This window comes from Ursus maritimus, unplaced genomic scaffold (genome assembly GCF_017311325.1).
Source record: "Ursus maritimus isolate PB19 unplaced genomic scaffold, ASM1731132v1 scaffold_36, whole genome shotgun sequence".
NCBI classification, from domain to species: Eukaryota; Metazoa; Chordata; class Mammalia; order Carnivora; family Ursidae; genus Ursus; species Ursus maritimus.
This window is the reverse complement of record NW_024426230.1, coordinates 932794-953415: the sequence shown is the minus strand read 5'-3', so window position 1 is coordinate 953415 and position 20622 is coordinate 932794. Positions and strand designations below refer to the sequence as shown.

The 20622-nt window shown below is 54.1% G+C and overlaps 1 protein-coding gene across 1 annotated transcript in view; it reads right to left on the bottom strand.

Moving 5' to 3' along the window:
* Positions 1-20622, bottom strand: part of TEP1 (telomerase associated protein 1) — a 35641-nt gene continuing 15019 nt past the window's right edge. The window contains exons 13-55 of the mRNA XM_008683665.2: positions 20238-20406; positions 19469-19627; positions 19223-19300; positions 18103-18233; positions 17739-17798; positions 16718-16876; positions 15934-16110; positions 15611-15731; positions 14898-15022; positions 14523-14636; positions 14314-14431; positions 13962-14156; positions 13693-13868; positions 13438-13594; positions 13150-13329; positions 12607-12699; positions 12188-12320; positions 11901-12051; positions 11513-11646; positions 11218-11306; positions 10862-10976; positions 10200-10440; positions 9885-10008; positions 8927-9048; positions 8700-8799; positions 8334-8489; positions 7976-8188; positions 7574-7727; positions 7254-7466; positions 6512-6672; positions 6156-6269; positions 5090-5197; positions 4592-4724; positions 4436-4512; positions 4198-4330; positions 3922-4058; positions 3656-3780; positions 2451-2600; positions 2199-2298; positions 975-1080; positions 665-870; positions 438-542; positions 1-217 (exon numbers count right to left, since the gene is read on the bottom strand). Coding sequence (XP_008681887.2) covers positions 95-217; positions 438-542; positions 665-870; positions 975-1080; positions 2199-2298; positions 2451-2600; positions 3656-3780; positions 3922-4058; positions 4198-4330; positions 4436-4512; positions 4592-4724; positions 5090-5197; positions 6156-6269; positions 6512-6672; positions 7254-7466; positions 7574-7727; positions 7976-8188; positions 8334-8489; positions 8700-8799; positions 8927-9048; positions 9885-10008; positions 10200-10440; positions 10862-10976; positions 11218-11306; positions 11513-11646; positions 11901-12051; positions 12188-12320; positions 12607-12699; positions 13150-13329; positions 13438-13594; positions 13693-13868; positions 13962-14156; positions 14314-14431; positions 14523-14636; positions 14898-15022; positions 15611-15731; positions 15934-16110; positions 16718-16876; positions 17739-17798; positions 18103-18233; positions 19223-19300; positions 19469-19627; positions 20238-20406 — 5935 coding nt within the window. The 3' untranslated portion in view covers positions 1-94. The remainder of the gene's footprint in view (positions 218-437; positions 543-664; positions 871-974; positions 1081-2198; positions 2299-2450; positions 2601-3655; positions 3781-3921; positions 4059-4197; positions 4331-4435; positions 4513-4591; positions 4725-5089; positions 5198-6155; positions 6270-6511; positions 6673-7253; positions 7467-7573; positions 7728-7975; positions 8189-8333; positions 8490-8699; positions 8800-8926; positions 9049-9884; positions 10009-10199; positions 10441-10861; positions 10977-11217; positions 11307-11512; positions 11647-11900; positions 12052-12187; positions 12321-12606; positions 12700-13149; positions 13330-13437; positions 13595-13692; positions 13869-13961; positions 14157-14313; positions 14432-14522; positions 14637-14897; positions 15023-15610; positions 15732-15933; positions 16111-16717; positions 16877-17738; positions 17799-18102; positions 18234-19222; positions 19301-19468; positions 19628-20237; positions 20407-20622) is intronic.

Genomic DNA, 20622 nt, shown 5'->3' with positions numbered 1-20622 from the left:
GATTTTCTGACACTTTATTTTAAAATTTTAACCAAGAACGTAGCCACTGGTGTCTTCCGGCGTTGCATCTCTAGCACACGGGGCTGGTGCATCTTCACTCCCAGGACAGAAAGTATACGTTGCCCAGTGTGTCTCCCACTGCAAGCTGCAGGGTAGAGTCCGGGCCCAGCCAAGGTTCCAGGCAGCTGACAGCCGCTTCGCACTGGAACAGACCCAGCTACAACGGGGAACAAAAGACGGGGAGATGAAGGCTACAAGCCTAGGGCCTCCTTACTAACTCAGTTTTCTCTCACATTGACACCTTTTATTTAGAACCAGGTTAGTTGCACATGATAGCAAGGAGAGAAGAAAATAAATTTTGATCTTTTGTACATTCGTTGCCCAAGTTTGCTCTCTGTGACATCCCTTTAGCCCTCCTTGCACACGTACACACTTACCAGCTGCATACTGGGTCTCTCCCACAGCTTAACATCTCTGTCCTTTGAAGCTGTCACCAGCAACCCAGGCAGCACATGGAGGGCTGTGACACAGCCCGAGTGAATCTTGGAGGGGTAGGAGAAGGACCATGGTGAGCTTTCAGTGGCCCCTCCTCTGTCGAGGAAGCATCCACTTGTCAGACCTAGAGCCTCCTCCCCTCTATTTGTGACCCATCCCTCAAACTCACCTTTCTACGCTGCTGAGTCGACAGCTGTGGGGGTGGGGACCAGCTATATGCGCTGCTGTCATTCACAGATGAGGCTGTCTCTGGAGTTGGGGTTTCAGGCATTTCTGTTTTCTGCCAGATGTCACCTGTCTCCCATTCTCCTTCAGGGGTACGCTTGGCAAGTTTCCATAGCATCCCATCAGAGCTGGCGCACAAAAATGAGGACTCTGCCATTTCAAGGACAGAGGTTAGAGCTAGGTTTCCAGCTTCGAAGGACCCACCATCCCCTACAAGGCATCTCCAGACCTGTGGGTCCTCCCATCCCACTCACCAGATTCCGGTTTGGCCTGGGTTACCAACACGAAGGTTCCAGTAGGATTCTCCAAGTCTGGCTTAAACTCAAGGCTCTCTTCAAACTCTCCTGCCTCCTTTTGCCTCTGTGAAAGGATGGCTCATTCTGTTTGGCCTACTCATAGCGCTGACCCTACCCAGCCAAAGCAACTGTTTTTGGCTCTGGGCTGGTCAGGACTTTCTTAACTGTAATTTAGACATAGTAAAGAGTGTGAATCTTCTTCTTCTTCTTTTTTTTTTTTTTAAGATTTTACTTATTTATTGTCAGAGAGAGAGAGAGAAAGCACATAAGCAGGGGGAGCGGCAGGCAGAGGGAGAAGCAGGCAACCTGCTGAGCAAGAAGCCAGTGTGGGACTCAATCCCAGGACCTTGGGATCATGGCCTGAGCCGAAGGCAGACGCTTAACCGACTGAGCCACCCGGGTCAGTATGTATACATCCATGCACTCACTGCCCAGGTCAGGATGTAGAACATTTCCGGGGCGCCTGGGTGGCTCAGTCATTAAGCGTCTGCCTTCGGCTCAGGCCATGATCCCAGGGTCCTGGGATCGAGTCCTGTGTCAGGCTCTCCGCTCAGCAGGAAGCCTGCTTCTTCCTCTCCTACTCCCCCTGCTTGTGTTCCCTCTCTCACTGTCTCTGTCAAATAAATAAAATCTAAAAGAAAAAAAAAAAAAGATGTAGAACATTTCCATCACCCTAGGAACTTGCCTTCATGACCCTTCCCAGTCAATACCAGAGCACCCTGACCCTCCGAGTTAACAATATTCTGAGTTCTATCACCATAAATTAGTTCTGCTTGTTCTTTAACTTTATTTGAATGAAATCATGTAGTATGTACTCTTTTGTGTCTGGCTTCTTTCACCCAACGTAATGTCTATCAGATGTGTCTGTATTGTTCCAGACACTAGTACTCTCAGTGGCAAGACAAGAGAGGCATGAAAAAAAATGCAATTAAGAAAACTCCTACATTGATGGTTTCCCGTGATTTTTTTTTAAACACTGGCATCCTTTTTTGTAACAATAAAATCATATAGGGAAGCTGAAACCCACTACAGAATGCTCTTAAGTAGGGCTGCTTCAGTCGAAGGAGGAAGGGAATTTGGAACCAACGCCTTTCCATTCCTCTTATCCTCAGTCATGGCCCCAAGGTTTTAAAAGTATTGGTCCCGGACAAATGTGGCAACACACACTCAAATAGCACTTACCAAGGAAAAAAGGCCTCCAGGTTCCGTTGGCTGCAGGACAAACACACCATAGTCTTGGTGGGCGGACAACAACATAGCGCACTCCGAATAGTTGCTGCTCCTGGTTTACAAGAAAGAAAAGAGGCTGAACCCATGAACATCTCTCTGTAGGACCCCAGTGTTTCGTTCTAAGTGAGACCCAAGTCCAGGATAACCACTAACCCCCTTCTCCTTTTTCTGTAGCCCGAGAGGAAACGGCTTTTTGGGTCCTACCAGATTACAGAAGGAGCCTCCCCTGGCTTCACGCGCTGCAACTGCAAACCCGCGTTGGCCAAGATGAGGGAGTGACCGTCTGGAGCCAGGGCCACACCTGTCAGGAACCCTAAGTCCTCCTGCAGAACTCGGGTCAGGTGAAGACTGCAACTGAAAACAAGGTACAAGGTCAAGGAACGACCTATTTTAGTCTGCCTTTCTCAGGCTCCTCGGCTCCCCACGAACTCCTCAGGAGTGAAGTACAAAACACAATCGGTTACCTTCCCTACAAATTCTCTTCCTCTTCCTCTTTCTCTTTTACCGGTATTCATTGTCACCATCCCCTTCCCTGCTCGCACGAGGAATCTCTTACCTTCTTGTCTTTTCTTCCCTCCCGACCTCCACCTGATCAATAAGCACTAGGGATTCTACTTGCCAGCACAGGCCTAGATCTCTATCCCTCCTCCCACCGCCTGGCCTGGGGCCCACACTACATCTCCCTGCACTAGAGCAACCGCTGTGAGGGCAGTCTCCCTGCCTCTAATATCTCTCTACCACTGTCCAGCTTCCATACTGCCACTGGAGTCTTCTTCCTAAACGGCAGAAAATTATTCTCAAAATCCTTACACGGTGCCCTCTACAGTCTGGCCCCAGTTTATCTTTTCGATCCAGTTCCCCAACACCCCCGCCCCCACTCTCACCAAGAACCCAGTGACTCAGCTGTGCCCAGAATATACCATGCCCTCTCATGCCTCCTTGCCTTTCGCTACTACTGCATCCTCTTCCTGAAGCACCATTCCCTTCCCCAGGGGTCCAGAAAACTCCTACCCATCCTTAAAGCCCAACCTCAAATAGCAACTCTTTCGTAAACCATAAATTCCTCAAACTCTGGGAACTACAGATCTCTCTCTTCATCACAGCACTAATCACCCTGCCTACCGCTGGTGGTTTACTTAAGTGCATACTCCTCTACTGTGCTTCCTAAATCAAAAGGTGATTTCCATCTGGTTCGTACAGCCTGGCTCAGAGTTTAGCATTAAGTAGACACTTGAGAATTATTATTTAAATTGACATGCTGGGGAGCCAAAAACCATTTCCCAGTGACTTTTTCCCACTTACTAACATCCTACTGAGCTAGTTCAGAAGTAAAGGTGGAGTGATTTGCACAAAATCCTGGGTTTAAGGAGACCACTGACGTACACGTTAACCCAGCTGGCCCATCTCACCTGAAATTTCTGGGTGTCGAACCCTCCTGCAGTTCCACTTGCCACTCGCTGACCTTTTCATTGTTGCTGAGAACAATCAAGGTGCGTGCCGAGTACCATAGCAGAGCACTGATGTGGCCTGCAGCCTTGGGAGCATAACAAGTCCATTTCAGTGTTCCTGAGGATTAACCCTCTTTCCCCTCCCAGCCACCTATGCACACACCAGTAGCACAGGCGCGGCTGGGGCAGGACTCACACAGACAAGCACCGAGGTTGCCCCAACGCACCTGTGCTGTGGCCACAGCCTTAGCTTTGTGCCACAAGGTTAGTTCCCCAGTTCGATTCCCAGATGCTGCCATAGAACCATCTGGGGCCCAGGCCACAGCAGTGATGGCTGCAGGACTCCTGGGCATATATGTGTCATCTGGAGAAGGAAGGAAGTGATGCCTTAGAAGCTGGACCACTGCTGGGACGTGAGAGGACATAGCAGACCACCCTTGACCTTCACGGCCCCACTAACACACCCCTCTTTCACACGTTGCCTCTGTCCATGCCTCACTCACCTGCTTCCTCAGGTACCTGCCAGAGCCGCACGGAGCCATCCTCTGAGGTGGTCAGCAGGAGGCCTGAGGTCTCTGAAACTGCAGCCGCACTGATTGGGCCACTGTGTCCCAGGAAGGTGTGTGTTTGAAACACCTAGGGAGAAAGGACGGAGATGGGAGAGCAGGGATCAATGCCACAGGAGGTTGTCCCGCTCTGCCCTCTCCACTCCATCCACCCCAGTCCTTTCAGGGAACTCACCAAGAGTGGCTGCCACAACCGTGTGGCCCCATCCAGTCCAACAGTCACCACTAGAAGCTCTGACCCAGGCTGTCCAGCTGATAAGGCCCAGAGATGAAGTCAGGAGAAGGAGGGAAGCAGGTGGGAAGGGCAGAAAGGGAGCTGACGCTTCCTTACCTGCCCGGGGCTCCAGGGCAGCTGCACAGTGGCTGATAGGTCCCGAGTGAGCAGGGATGCTCGTCAGCTCCACGCCCTGGTGGTCCCACACTTTCAAGGTCCCATCTCGGCCCACAGACACCACGTGTTCCTCCTGCCCCAGAGCACAGGATCAGAGCAAGTCGCACTGAGCAGGACGTGGGGAGTGTGACTCCTAACACCGAGGTGAGGGCTGACCACTAAAGGCTCAGGAGATGTCCAAGAGTACGGAGAACTCGGGGGCCCAGGCAGGGCGGATCAGGCCTGCAACCCTGCACGAGGTCCGGATACTGAGCTGCCCGCTCCCTCCCCTCACACCGACCCTCCATCTCAATACTCTTGTCCTGCTCTGACCCAGGCCCGAGCATCTCATTCTCTACACTTCTTTTGCCTTCGAGATTAGATACCCAGTGCACCCAGTGTCCCAAAGCCTCCTGAGCCCTCCCAGAGGCCCCAGTGAGCTCTCCACCGCCTCCTCACCACGGCCACTACGGCGCTCACGGCACTCTGATGACCGAGGAACTGGCCAAGCTGCCGTTGCCGTTCTGGGTCCCACAGCCCCACAGAGCCATCGGTGGAGCAGGAGACCTGTGTAGTCAGAGTTAGAGGCGTGGGAGTATCAGCCTGCCTCCAGCATTTCTGTAGGTCTATCATGTGGGCGGGGTGGGGGGCAGTAAGGCTTGTGATTAAGAACACAGGCTGTCTTGGGTTCAAATCCTATCTCCACCATTCTTTACTTTGTGACCTGGGGCAAGTTCATCCCTCTGTGCCTTAGGCTTCTCATCCGGCCGACGGGATGACAACAGTGTCGCTACTGGATGGGGCTACTGTGGGGCTGGTGCGCATACGTGAAGGACGGCCTGGTACGTGCTGAGCCCTGAATAAATAGTGCCTATTGTCCTTGGTGTTAACACACTGTCCAACCCAGACAAAGGTGAACAGGCTGCGATGCCAAGGAAAGATCCGGCTCCCCAGAGGGCAGGGGCAGAGAGCAGACTATGACAATTCATTCAACTGATTCTCGCTCCTTTCTCATCTCTTCTTGAGAAGAAGTGTGGGGACTCTGCACTGGAAAACTAGACTTCACCAACCTTGAGTGCATAATGTGAGGGGTGTTTTGCTTAGGACTGAAGAAATCACAGCAGTCACCTCTACCTGCAGGGACAGGGCATCCTGAGCCCTTGGGGACACAGTTCTGTGTTCTCGTGAGGAGTGAGGGCTTTCTTACGTTTACTGCTTCAGCCTCATCACTTACCTGACCCTGGGAATGTTCTTTAACCTAACAGCTCAAGAGCCTCGTCTGTGAGATAGAGATAGTAGTAATGTCTACCTTGTCAAGTTGCTGTAAAGACTAAACGAGTTGTAAAGAATAAATGAGGCAAGATATACGAAGAGCTTAGTTCAATGCCTGGCACGTACTAAGTGCTCGATAAATGTCGGCTATTACTATTATTGTCGATGGGTGTCAGAAACAGGACGACACGGGCAGTGTGGTCCTCCCCCAGGAACCCTGCTGAGCTCTGCCCATCCCCACCTCTTCCCTTACCAGTAGGTTGTCTTTGGTCCAGGCACAGCCGGTGACCCAGTCACGGTGACAGGCAGAGAAGGAGCAAATCAGAACAGGGGCTTTGGGCATCCGCACATCCCAGCAGAAGAGATTCTGGATAGGTCCCAAGAGAGGGAGCAGTCAGGACCACAGGAGGGAGGTAGAAATATCGGGGCCATTTCCGGCGAGAAATTTTAAGGGAAAAGGGAGTATCAAGGAAGGGGATGGTGGACAGAGGCGGCACAGGAGGTGTGGAAAAGCAAAATGCCTCAGGAGCCATGGGAAATGGGACTGTTCAGGAATCCAGGACTCAGAGGGGCTGTGGGGGTCAAGGTGGGAGGACACCCATGGCTCACCCGGTCCCTGCCCCCGGTGGCCAGCCTGCCTCCATCAGTGCTGAAGCAACAGCAGCTCACGGGACCCTTATGTTCCCGGAGCTCGGTGCCACAGGGAAAGTCTTCTGCTGTCTGTGCCAGGGTCAGCGGCTGCCTTGGCCAGAGCCGCACTGTGAAATCTTCTGCATTGGAAATAGGGAGAAAGGAAGATTCCCTGAAAGAGGAAGTGAGACGGACCCCAAAGACAGAGGCAATCACGCCGGGTGAGGGTGATATCCCACAGCAGTGAGTCACAGGCTGTGGAGAGTCTGAGTGACGAAGGTCAGTCATCACATGAGGTCACAAGACAGGATACCAGGCACTCCCAGCTCTGGCTCTTCAGCTGTCTACCTCCCTGCTACACCTCCAGACCCTCCTCTTCTCAAGTGACCACTACCGCTTGGACCAAGTCTCCTACCCAGAGAGGACTAAGACCATTCTGCATTTTCACCTCAACACCTCTCTCCTCCACCTAAGGGAAACCCATCCCCGTACACAGCAAAGTCTCCCCCGGGGCAGAAACTCAGGGGATTACAGGGATTAACAGAGGTCCCAGAATTCTTGTTAGGAAACAAGAACAAACAGTCTAGACTGATAATGCAAGAGAAATGCATTTAAACGCACTTTGAAAGTTGTAAAAATAATTATGTGTGTTTCCTGTACACATACACATATAAATTGAGGGAAGATACTAGCATATTTAAAAGGAAGCTGCCCACTGCACCTGAGGCAGAAGCCAAGAGTTCACTGGAGGTGGCCAGTCCCAACACGGGCTTCTGGTATCTGGATAAGAGCCAGAGGGACTGAAGGGAACTCTCCTTGAGAGCCCAGCCTTGCAGGGACCCGTCTTCGGCACTGCTCACCAACACCTTGGGGCTTAGCCAGACCAGTGCAGACACTGCCACATCTAGGGCTTGACATTGAGCCCCCTGGGAACCTAGAGCACGAGGAAAAAACCAAAGAGCGAGACACTTGGAAAGGGAGTTCAGGGTGGGGAGGCCCTTTCCAAAGGCTCTAACACCCCGTCCCCTCTCTCTTCAGTACCTGGAGCAATTTTGTAGGTCCTGATGCCGTCTGCTCGGTACCCAACGGCCACCCGATCACCATCTGGGCTGAGAGCCACAGAGAGGGCAGGAGAGAGAGAAAGGGAACCTAGGCACCCCCGGGGCCTACCCAGAGATCCGGACCACACCTGAACCTGAGGCCAAGAACAGAACTTAAAGATATACCACTTCCACCCCAGAGTGACAGCCACCCCCATTAACGTCCTCCTCCCCGCTAAAGACTCTTCTCCTGAAAGCAGCCCATGCCTACACTGCGCCCTCTCCCTGTAGCTTGCACCAGCAAAGCTCCTCCACAGGGTCCCCAACAAAGGCTCCACCCGCACCCAAATATGCCTTTCCTCCCCCCTCCTTCTAACCTACCACCAGCCCTCCACCACCTGACCTTGCCATCCTCTCCAGCTGTCAGTAACTGGCGCCCAGCACGCAGGAAAAGGGCAGTGGCCACAATGCCATGGTGGGCAGGGAAGGCAGCCAGCCGTGCCCCCTCATGCCAGGACCACAGTTCCACCATGCCATCCAGCCGACCCACAGCCACAACGCGCCCAGGAACACTGAACGCCACGCTACGGACAGAGGCTCCCGGGGCTCCCAGGTCCTATACAAGGAAGGAGAAATGAAAATGTGAGGACCTGCTCTCAACACGAGCCCAAAGTGAAAGAGAATGTGGATGTCCGTCATTCCGTATCTTCCACTTGCACCCTCCTGTGCTTCCACCCCAGGGAGACACGTGACCTTCTCACCTTGGCAACTTTGAGCCCGTCCACATGGAAGAGGCTGAAACTGCCAGCCCAGCTGCCTACTGCTACCATCTGCCCCTCTGGGTGGAAAGCAACGCAGTTCAGGGGCCTGGGTCCCGCGTGCTGGAAGGCCAGCTGCCCACGGACTGTGTCCCATAGCTGAAGGAGAGAGAAGGAGAGAAATCTAGGTGCGGAGTACAGATGCCTGAGCTTCTCGGACCCAGAGGCCACCTTGTCCAGTCCCCTGCCCTCAGCAGGAAAGGCCTCCCCAGGCCAAGCAGTCAGCAGCTCTGCCACACTAAGAACAACTTCATGGAGCTGACTTGGCGTTTAGGGCCACTCTGCCTATCACAGGGCCTTGGTCATTACCTTTACGCATCCCCCCAGGCACACGGTGGCCAGCAGCCGGCGGTCCGGGCTTAGGCAGCAGCCGGTGATTTGATACTGGTGAGCACTGGTCTGGAGCACCCTATCCCGGGGAGACAAAGTTAGGTTTCTAGAACCCCCTGGCCTCCCTCCTGTTTCCCCTGCCGCGGGGGGGCTTCCGACAAGCAGGGAAGGCCCTCACTCCAACACATGGGGAAGGGACCCCGTACCGACAACCTTGCTGCAGGTCCCAGAGCTCCAGAAGCCCATCAAAGGCAGTAAGAAAGAGGGCATTGTCCGAGAGGAATGAGCAGGAGGAGACCCCGTCGCAGCCGCTCACCAAGGACTTCTCCTATGAGAACGAGCAGGGAAGCATGCTCAGGACATTCCCCTGATCCCCAATGTCCAGCCGCGCCAAGCTCCAACCAAAAAGGAGGCCAAGGCAAGAAAGACTGGAGAAAGGGTGGCCCTCTGGCCCCATATCAGGAGCACTTACTAGAAGTGAAAAGTTTTGGGCCCCACTCCAGATGCAGGCCAAGCCTTGGTTCAAGTGGAGCCACATCCTCTCCCCTCCTCCCAACCCCATATGTATCCCCAAGTCACAGAAGATCCTGATGGGTCTGTATGTATGCATATATACATGGGGGTGGGTGGTGATATGGGTGGGAGGCAGAGGGAGTGGCTGCGGCTGTGGGACCCACCTCTCCAGCCTAATCTGCTATTACCTTCCCGTAAGCACCCTCTGCTACAATCATTCCCAGCAATTTCCTCGAAACAGTCTCCCCTATGCCTTTCATTCAACTGGAATGCCTGCCCTTGCCTGTCCCATGTTCTCCTGAAAGCACCCAACGCACTCAGCTCTTGTCTATGTCACGTGGCTATGTTTTGGTTCCTTTTCACCTCGTATGTCGTATCTTTCAACAGAACTGACCACTGGGTGGGCAAAGACAATGTCCTAGCCCTGTGTTCCCTGCGATACTTAGAACAGCACAGCTTTGAATGGAAGCTGTGCGGTAAATATTTGGAAGGTGTGATTGATTTCATACCAAGCCTTTGATCTGATGTGAGGGAAATACAAATTGCTGAATCAACCAGGGTGATAACCGGTGGGGCTGGCTTGCTAAGGTCTTCAGGGCAGTCTGTGAGGCTTTTTCTGGAGGCAAACTCTGCCCACCTTGAGAGTCATACCTGCCAGGTTCTCAGGTCCAACAGGTAAACCATCCCACTGGCAGTGCCCACAGCAGCTCTTTGCCCACTGGGGGACAGAGCCACTGCTGTGGGGGATGAGGAAACTGCCAGAGACAGGCTGGAGCTAGAGAGAGAGTAGGAAGAAAGGGAGGAAATGAGGAATTCAGGGAAGGAAGGGAATGGAAATTCACACTTGCATTGCTGTGACCGAATCCCCCTCTCCATGGTGACTCTGGTCTGTATTTCTCCAGTTTCAGAAAGGGCTGTAGCTTGCTCTCTGACAGGCTTACCAGCATCTGGGGCCATGGGCCTTACCTTTGCTGGCCCTCCACGGTGTGGGGTTTATTAAGCCATCGTAGCATGTGCTGGAGGCGCCATCGCTGGGAAAGCTGTGGGGCCTGGCGGCAAAGAGGTGAGTCCAGCGGCTGGTTGGCTGCCTGCTGGGGCAGGAGCAGGGGGTACTGGCTGAGGACTGGAGCCTGCTGCCTCAGGAACGTGTGAAACACAGCCGTGTCAGCTTCAGGAAGACTTTGTTCATCTTCAGGGACTGAGGAAGCTGTGGAAAAGGTGCAGAGTGTCGCTGGGGAGCCAGCCTGGACCCCCATTAACCCCAGTACCAAATACAGTCATATGATGTGTCAGAAATGTTAAGTCTTGAAGTCTTGTGGCCCCACATCAGGAACACCCATTAAAAGTACAAAGCCTTGGGCCCCACTCTGGACCTAGGGAACCAGAGTCTGGGGACCCAGAGATCTGCAATTTGAACAACGTTCCCAGGTAATTTTATGCCTGTTAAATAAAGTTTGAGAACCTGCAGTCTAAGAGATCTAGGCAGAAGGTCCCCTGAAAATCACCTGCTTACCCTCTTGGCATTTTCAGCCTGGAACAGAAATTTCATTGTTCTTTGCACTATACCCCCCACCCCATGAACACACCCAGGAGGCCCAAATCTCAGAGAAGCCACTGACTTATCTCACCGTAGAGGGCGTGGGCCTCCAGGAGCCGAGAGACCAGACCCAGTTCCAGGTGTGCAGCCACCACATGGAGATTGGTGAGGAATTTTGCAAGAAGGCCACGGTTCCCACTCTGGAGCTGGGAAGGTCAGATTGGACTCATTAGGATGTGAAGAGGCAGGTGAAGAGGAAGAGTCTAGTTTCCTCAACCTAGGAGCTGGGACAAAGGACCTGAAGGAAGAGGGCAGGAAAACTGAACGGAGAAAGGTAGACAGGGGTCACGGCAGTGGTGACGATGGTGGTGGTGAAGGGGGGGTGGGGTCTCAGAAGAGTCAAAGCAGTTGCTTGGGAGGAGGAGCCCATGGGATCTCGAGACTAACCAGGTGGTAAGGCAGATCTGCCAGAGCCTCAGGAAGGCAACTTCGGAAGGTGCCTGAGGCCTCAGGGTCACAAGTCTTCCAGAGCTGAGCTGCAGGTGTGAGTTACAGAACAGACATTGAGACGGGCCCCGCTCTAAAGCATCTCCAAAGATCGCATCCCACAGGTCACAGCACTCTGGGGTGGCAGGTGAGGGGGCCAGCCCCATGGGAGCACCCGTGGGTGGTCCTGGCCTCCAGGCGTAGGCCCCACTCTCAGTGCCCCGGGGCTGGTTCGGGCCAGTCGGGCCGCAATCACCTGCGATGAGGATGTGTGCCGTCTTCTCCAGCCCCAGCCTCTTCCCATATCGACATCGAGCTGCTGTCCTCAGGGGCCCGGCAGGGAGGCAGAGCCGGGCACCAGCACGCTCCAGGGGGCCCTCCCCCAGCAGACTGTCCTCATGTGAGGGAGAGAGGGCAGGAGAGGAGGGGAGGAGGCCTGTCAGTGAGCACCTGGCAATAGCTGTGGGCTCCCGTGTCCACCCCATAGAGCGGTAAACTGAGTGGCAGCCCATTCAGGGCCTGGGAGACAGGTTTCAGGGGCTATACCCAGGGAAGGTAGGATGAAGAAAGGATCTCATGGGGCCCTGGCTCAAAGATGGGAAGGCACCGGAGGTTGGTGGGAGTCCGACTGGGGGCCGCTGTACCTGCGCAGACTCTGGACGAGGCAGGCGAATGGGCCCATGGGGTAGGACTCCCCACTGTTGCCAGCAGCCACTGCTTCTTCCCAACTGTTGGCCCCCCTGGGAAGTATCCGCCACGCACTCAGCACTGCATGCAGCTGGTCCACAGTCAGACCTGAAAACCCCAGCTCTCTGAGGCTCTCACCAAACCGGTCACACAGCATAACCATCCCATGACACCTGGCCCTCCTCACATCGCTCACTGAGACCATAACTGAGCTAATGTCTCCCATCCCGCCCCAACCACTGACCACTACGTGTGGCCTCAAGGGTGGCCAAGGCTTGGGGAAGGACATCGGGGCCATGCTCCTTCTCCAGGGTGCCCAGGATGTGCTGCAGCAGCAGGGGGACCGTGGCGGGCAGGGTCCGGAGTCTCTCAGACACCTGGAAGAGGAGGGAGACTGGGCTGCAGTCAGTGGGGGGGAGGAGAAGAGGCAGCTTTCATTGTGGGGAGGGGAGTGGGCAGCAGGAGGACCTGTGGGAAAGGATGAAGAGAAGAGGAGAAAGGGTCGGGAGAAGGGGGTAGGGGTGAGCTAAGCATGGGGAATGGTGGTTACGAGGTGGGACAGGATGAGGGTACGAAAAGTAGAGGGATGGGGGTGGAAGAGGCCGAATGAAGACTGGGAAGAGGATTAGGACTGAGAAAATGAGGGTTTCTGTCCCCAGCCACCTGCTCATAGAGCGTGTAGAGCCTCAGGTGCTCGGTGACCAAGCGCAGGTAGAGTGGCAGGGAGGACCCCCGCTTCACCAGCAGCAGCCGCATCTGAGGAAACAAAGGGGGCTCAGTGCGGGGAGCAGAGAGCCTGCCAAGGCCAGCCCTCAGTCCCCTGGAGCTCCACCCCGAGCGCCCGCCGAGCCCACGGCAGCGCAGTGCCTCCTCTGAGAGTCCCCACCAGGCGTCACCCGATGGCCTCACCTCAGAACACAGCCGTCCCTTCCCTCTACTGCTCTGCCAGCCAGCCCCTCTTTCCAGAAAGCCCCCGTGGTTCAGCCTAGCCCACCCAATAACCACAGCCTTACTCCTCCCCTCATTGAGACAGGCCCTGGAAGGCCATTCGCCAGGGAGAAAAGGCTGGCTGGTATTATAAGGATTCTGAGTTATCTTATCGACAGCTTCCCCTGGCACAGAGCTCCTTCAGAAACAAAGGAGCAGGGCTGCATGCGGTCCTCACCCTGGGTCCTCACACCCACCAGCCTTTGGCCTACATCCAACCTGGTTGTTAAAAGGCGACTCCTCCAGCCGCTTCCCGTACAGAGCCAGCTCTTCTCTCACCAGCCGGGCCCGGGCAGATGGTTCCAGAGGCCCCAGGGCCACCACATGGGCACCTTGGCTCTGCTCAAGGGTGTCCCCCAGGCCCGCATCAGTAGACACGCTCAGTACCAGGTGCACCCGCTGCGGTATTTGGGCAAAAGAAGGAGGAGGTAGGAGAAAGAGGAGGACAACGTTGGAGAGGCCCCCTTCCCCACTACGGCCTCCCACCCCCACCTCCTTCTCACTCACCGGGGGAAGGGTCTTTGGGATCCAGTCTGAGACGGGCTGCCCATGCTGATCCACCAACCTGTCAGCCCCGTCGATGATTAGAACCAGGGTCTGGCCGCTTCTCAGGGACTGGGCATACTCGGGCAGCAGCCTCTGCTGGAGCTCCCATACCAGGCCCCTGTGTGTGCAGGGTAAGCACCAGGGTCAGCAGGAGAGGGAGACACGCGGGCGGTGGCCTGTGGCATCACCAAGGCTGGGCTAATGAGGGATACACACCGGTAGGTGGTGGGGAGGGCACTCGGCTTCTGCAGTTGGCTATGCAGATAGGCACAAAGGCGTCTGAGCAGGGTGAGGGCAAGACCCTGGTCTGGGCGGGCCCCTGAAAAGTGGAAGAAGACGAAGGGGGCCACCTTGGCCCCATCGGGAGCCTGCAGAGCTGACACAAGAGACGCCTGCATGGAAAGCAAAGAGAAAACGTGGGTGCATTTTCCATGCATGACTCCCCGGGCCCCCTTCCTCCCGCCCGGGGCTCTGGGACTATGTACCAGGAAGGCGGTCTTGCCCTGTCCTGACTGCCCAGTCACCAGGCTCAGCCTCTCTCGGTGCAGCATTAGCTGCTTCACTGTGTCCCGAAGAAGGTGCGGTCGGGCAGGACTCGGTGGGTTCTGCAGCTGCTGGAAGGTGGCCTGGACCAAGTCATCATCTGCGATGGACGCTGGCTGTTCCAGCTGGGCCCCAGGCTGAGGGCACACGGGACAGTAACTGACAATGTTTCCATGCCCCCAGAACCCCCAGGCCTGAAAACTCACAGAGCCCCCACCAAGTCACCTCCCACCCAGGACTCCCAGACCACCCTACCCCCTCTCCACTCCCCTGGCCACAGGTGTTCCCGCTGACCTGTAGGTAAAGCTTCTGGATCATATTCCACACATCCTGCAGAACCAACTGCCCAAACGCCTCCAGCCCCCCAGCATAGGGCCGGCCAGCTGCCACACCCCCCCACTCACAGGAGTATCTACGAGCAAAGTGGGCACAAGCAGAGTCAGAGCGGGCTGGCTCCCCTCCCCACATCTCTCCCTGCAGGGGCTCTCCCTCCCCCAGCTCACCTGCGACAGGTAATCCCTTGCTGTCTGCTCAGGAAGCTCTTCAGTTCTGAGATCCGATGTGCAGCCTCTTCAGACTCAGAAGTAAAGTCAGATTTCCATGCATCCGGCACAGAGCTGACCCCCAAAGATACCCCAAGAGTGGAGCTACCCTCAGACCTCAGCCTCTCTTTACCCTCAGCCGTCGGACCTGGCTGTGGCTCCCTGAAACTCCGCAAGTGGCGATCTCCTGGCTTCAGCGGCAAGGCTGATTTGGTGCCGCGAGGCCAGCTCTCCAAGCCCCGTGCTCCCTTCCAGCCTCCTCCCTCCTACACTCTGAATGCCAGGGAGAGAAGATATGGCCACCGAGCCGAGAGGCCCAGAGCTGAGAGCAGGTACCTGAGGAAGCTGGAATCCCGGAAGTAGAGGAGAGCCTGGGCAGAGGGCTGCAGGCGCAGGCCCCGGTCCAGGAACTGCATCACCTCCATCTCTGTCACAGAGCGGCCTGCAGGGTACTGCTGGGCCTGCAGAGAGAAGGCAGAGGACAGGTGGACTCAGTCCCAGGTCACACTAACGCCTCCCTCGAGACCTGCCAAAATCCAGGGTTCCTGCATCTCAGTAACGTTCCCCCCAGACACAAGCCAATAAGACATAGCTAATAGCTAACACTTGTTGAATGCCTGTCATATGTTGAGCATTTTTAAAAACAGATGTCTAATCCTCATAGTAATCCTGCAGTATAGACACCACTGTTCCTCTTCAATACATGGGGAAGTTGAGGCTGGGTTAGGAAAAGCCGTGTCCCACCAAGTCACACAATCTGCAAATGCCAGAAGGGAGATCAGAACCCAGATCCGTCTGATAGCAAAACCTAAACAGACCTACCCTCTTACCCCTCGCATCCCTTGGCCAACTGAAAGATACTTCTCAAAGGAATCCCCTCATCTGGGATGTGGCCACTTGCACAATCTTCTGCCTGGGTTTCACTTCAAGTGTCAAGAAGCTTCCTGTGCATAGTCCCAAGGTTCCCGACACACTGGGGCTTCTCTCCACCGCTGCCCCAACCTTTGTTTCCTCCCCAGACCCTGCTCCACCCCTGCTGTCTGCCTTACCCAGCGGAAGTGAGGATGGTCAGGGAGGTTGTAGTTGGGGGGAACGTGTCCATAGCGGGAGCCCAGAATCCCCACAAATAGCTGCGCGTTCTCCACCTCCCCCAGGCACACTTCCAGTTGTCTGCAGACACGGTGATGGAGGCATCAGATCAGGGAATACAGGTACAAATAGGGCCTGGCTCACAACTGGGCAAAGCGAAGGCAGGCTGCTCTCGTTAGCATCCAAAGAGCTCCCCCTGCCATAGGCCCTCAGCCCTCCTTGCAGTTCTACTGCTCGAGCCCCTCATCCCTGACCTGGCTCCTCTTCTCTGTGGCCCCGTCACCTGTTCCTGCGGGTCTCCTCCTCAGTGACGCCCCAGCGCAGGTCGATGGCATGAAGGCTGATGTAGTGGGGGGCTGCTCGGGCCTGCAGTGCCGGCAGCACGGACCTCAGGAGCAGGTCCCGCTCCCCGTGCATGTCCCGGAAAGTGGACGAAATGAAAAGCCGGAGGCTGCGCCATCTGGGGGTAAGCAGAGGCCTGGGGTCGGTCTAGGGATGGGCCTCACAGCCCAATTCCACAGACGCGGTCGTGATCACCCTTTAGCACCGGCCAGCACGAGTAAGGTATGACAGACAGCAGGGGGATGTCCAGTAGGCCTCAGAGCCTCAACTGCAGAGCCCTGGAACTAAACCCTACTTGCCATCTCTCACACCCCCTCCTTGGTCAGCTGACTATTAGACACTACTTGCCCACGGTGTGCTCGTTACAACACTGTGAGGAAAGCACCATCATTATCTCCATTTTACTAATCGAAAAACTAAAGCTTTAAGAAATGAAGAACAACTAGCCCAAGATTCGAGCTACTATTTGGCAAAGCTGTCCTGAGAAAGCCAGAGCCTATTCTCCTGAGCCCTCTGCCTGAGCCCACCTCACAGTCTGACCGCCTTCCCCAGTAGAGAGAGGAGTTCGCTCATAAGCTGACAGCTTCCTCTGTCAGGGAAATCCCTACCTGGGAAAGAGGAAGCACCCCTCGGTGAGTAGAACAAGCGGCATCTCGACAGCCAGAAATGCAGCCCCCTGCCCACAGCTTGTCCCGACTCAAAGAGGCATGGAAACATAGACTAACCGAGGCTGGGAAATCGGAGCCAAGGGGCCTAGAGTGTTCTCTTCCAGTGGCCTGAGAGACAGGTCCCCTGTCTTTCCTGGGGGTGGCGGAACCTTGAATATTTTGTCCATTTGGCCCACATGTTCCAGAAGACGGGAGGCCCCACGCTCTGCAATGAACCTGACAAAAACGTGACCAAATAAGTAAGAGTGAATACCAGAGGCAGAATCAGATCTTCCAAGGGGCAGGGGACAAAGCTACAGCCGGGGAAGGTCACCCAGTTAACCAGAGCTCCTTAAGAAGACAGCCATAAGCAGTGAACGCAGACGTAAGCCAGAATGCAGAACCACGGGGATGAAGGAAGAGAGAAGAAACCCAGCTCCGGCCCCTCCTGTTATGCGTGCCTATCGTGGGTTTTCTTTCGGGCCGGGGCAATTAGGCTGGCGAAGCTTAAGAGTAAAGGTTAAAGATTAAGGCCATTCCAGAGCCTCATCAGCTCTGTATCAGCCATAAAATCTCCCTGGAGAAGGAGGAATGGGAATGAGTCTTCCTAATAGCAGTTGAGGGCAATGGAGGCATACAAAGGAAAAGGTAGGAGAGAAAACAAGTAAATGAGAGAACATGGAGAGAAAGACAAAGTAAAAAGATTTCTGTAACTTTGGCATCTATAAATAAATATAGCATGAGATTTCCTCTGGATCAAGAATGGAACAGAGGCCACGCACGACTCTTACAAGCAAACTGTGCAAACTCCCGTCCCTTTTCCTTCTTCCCACTAGATGTAATACAAAAATGAGGGCTGGAGCTGGCGCAGCTGTATTGAGCCATGAGGTGAAAGCAGAGTGTTTGAGGATGATGGAGCAATAAGACAGAAGGAGCCTGGGCCCCCCTCACACTGTTACTACTATACCAGGACAGCTGCAGAAGAGGAATAAGCTTCTATCTTGCTTAAAAAGAGAAGTAAAGGGAGTAGAAGCCAGGTAATCTCTGAAAGATGTTCTAACAAAACCTCCAACCCCTTCCGTGTCCATTCTGTACTCACTTCAGTATCCCGTCAGTGTAGCCTGAGAGTGTCACGTTATTGGGATTCGAATCTGGTAATCTGGCAAAGGAAGAAGCAGCCACGACCCATCAGAAACAGTGCCAGGAACACAGAGTCACTGCTTTCTAGGATGGATACCCCACGTCTGCACTTTTAATAGGGTTATGTGCTAGGCTGGGGCTGGAGTGGACCCTCACAAAGGGGCATGGCGCTAGGCTGAAGACTTCAGAGAAGGCTCTAGTACTTAAGAGGCAGAGATAGGGACGTGCCTGGTGAGTGGGAGTGTCCCAAAGTACAGTAGGGGTAGAGAGGAAATCTGGAAACCTATCTTCTGGCACTGGACGAGGAGTTTGAGCATTCTTACGTGTTACATGTCCTTTCTAGGGGGAGAGCAACAAAGAGGCACTTGGAATTCACATGCTGCCAGAAAAGCTGTTTGGCCTCATTTACCAGTCTGTTATACATACTGTTGCCAAAGAGGATGACCCTGTCCACCTGTAAGATGAAAAGAAAGGGGCTGGGATCAGGGAGCAGAGGACAGAAGGAATGTTAACAAACTCAGGACATCAGAAGAAAAGATCTCTGGGGATTAGCAGATTAGGACGGCTCTGAGGGGAATGGAAAGTGCCTCTTCAGAGAGCACTTAGAAGGGGGGAAGCCACTATACCCCAATATGGAGAGGCAAGAAACTGGGGGAAGGGAGGTGGCGTGCTGTAGCTGGCTCATTCGGGCTCACAAGAGCTGATGGATACATTTTTAGGGGGGCGCCTGGGTGGCTCAGATGGTTAAGCATCTGCCTTCGGCTCAGGTCATGATCTCCAGGTCTTAAGAGGGAGCCCCGCATCGGGCTCCCTGCTCAGTGGGGAGTCTGCTTCTCCCTCTCCCTCTCCGTCTGCCTCTCCCCTTCACTTGTGTTCTCTCTCTCTCTCTCAAATGAATAAGTAAAATCTTTTTTAAAAATATTAAAATAATTTTTTAGGAATTTTGTGAGCCATTTGTTAAACATGGCCACCATTAAACATTAAATTGTATAAACTTAAATTATATTAAAAATAAAGGCTGTTGCCTTTATTTTTATATACTCAAAGCTCATCACCTCCTAATTATTTTGCTACATTTTACCACTATCTCCTCTGGGTCTTATTTACATCTACTGTAGCTGTATCGTAGAAATACCATATGTGCTACCGAGCATTGCTTCCCAACTATGCCCACTGATAGCATGTTGGCAACTTGAAATCAGCTATGATGGGAGTATTTACACCACAGAGATAAGCAAATGCTATTAACCAAGGCTTATTTTTTCCAGAGAGCTGGTTGTTAAGCATTCACCAGCACGCCACTAGGTAGGGTGCTACAGCCAGCTGGGAGCAGAGTACTGTACGTAGCTTGAAAGATGACTTTTGAGAAAGTAGAGACATCAATGGTGGAAGGAAAAGTGGGGGGGGGGGGCAAGGGTTTCTCAGGGACTGGGAAGTACTCACAGGGACTCTTTGGGCAGCCAGAGACAGCAGATACTTCCCAAAAGTGTTCACGGACCATTCACCTTCTTCGTCCAAATCCTGAAGGAAAGAGTCTCATGTTCCTTGCTGGCACAGGAGATGACCAGTAAGCAACAAACACCATTTTCTGCTTGGGAAATCTTCAGAACTGTATACATACAAGCCTTTCCTGATTTATCAGGCTGTGTCCATTCATGCATTTTTGCATGGCGGGGGTGGGTGTCTGACCTGGACCTGGGCCTGGAGTATGCTGGCCGTCTTCAGGATACCTTCTTCTGCCTTAAACACAGCGGTCCTCATAGTGCCTCGTCCACACAGTAGGAGGTCCACCTGCTCCGCCCGGGCAATCATCATCCCAATCAGCAGCAGCACATAGTTTATGGGGCGCTGGTTGGACAAACATCACAGTGAAATACGGCTCCCCCTCCCTTTTTTTAAGTAAGCTCCATGCCCAACATGGGGCTTGAACTCACCACCGTGAGGTCCAGAGTTGCGTGCTCTCGCAACTAAGCCAGCCAAGCCAGCCAGGTGCCCCAGCTCCCCTATTTTGAAACCTACTTTTGCCATCCAGCCCTGGAGGTCAAACACCTCCATTGGTTGGGGAAAAGGGCCAAAATCCCCAGTTCGGAAGGAACAGCTTCAGCAGCTCTCAGGAAGAGCTGGCTGGGGAAGAAGGTGGAGCAGGGCCAGGATTCCTGCCCAAATTCAACACTGGGATGTAGGGAAGTAAAAATGAGGCATACTTTGGTGACAGAAATTAAGAGAGAATTAAGCACCAGTCCAATGTGAAATACAGCAGTATTATAATCCGTGAGCAGGCTTGAGGCCACATTCTAGGAACTGCCCCTAGGAACAAGGTCTGATACTGGGAAGCAAATGCATGCCATTTATTTCCGTTCTGAGTACTTCCTCGGGAAAACCATGTCTGGGAACAGGACAGTTCTCAGGATCCCCAACATCCTACTAACCCCCCACCTTTTATTTATTTATTTTTTACCCCTTGTAGGTTGCTCTTCCGACAGAGCTCGTCTGTCCCCGCGTCCGTCAGATATACCAAGACAGTGCGGCCTGGCAGCGGGGGAAGGTTGTGCTTCCCGGAGATGTTCACAGCTGTCTCCAGCGCCTGCCGGTACCGAGCCATCATCTCACCATCATATTTCCCCCGTCTGCTGGCAGAAAAGACACAGACAGAAGGGCTCAGGGGCTCCTCTGTTTGCCACTTCGAGGCAGCCGGGAAGATGAGAACTTGGCACTCCCGCACTGAGTGTTCCCGCCCCTGCCAGGGCCCGCCTCCACTGCCCGTAGGGAAGACCGGGCAGAGCTTCCCGGGCTCCCATTCCATAGGCCTCTACTACCCATTCTTGTGGCAGAAGAGGGGAAGT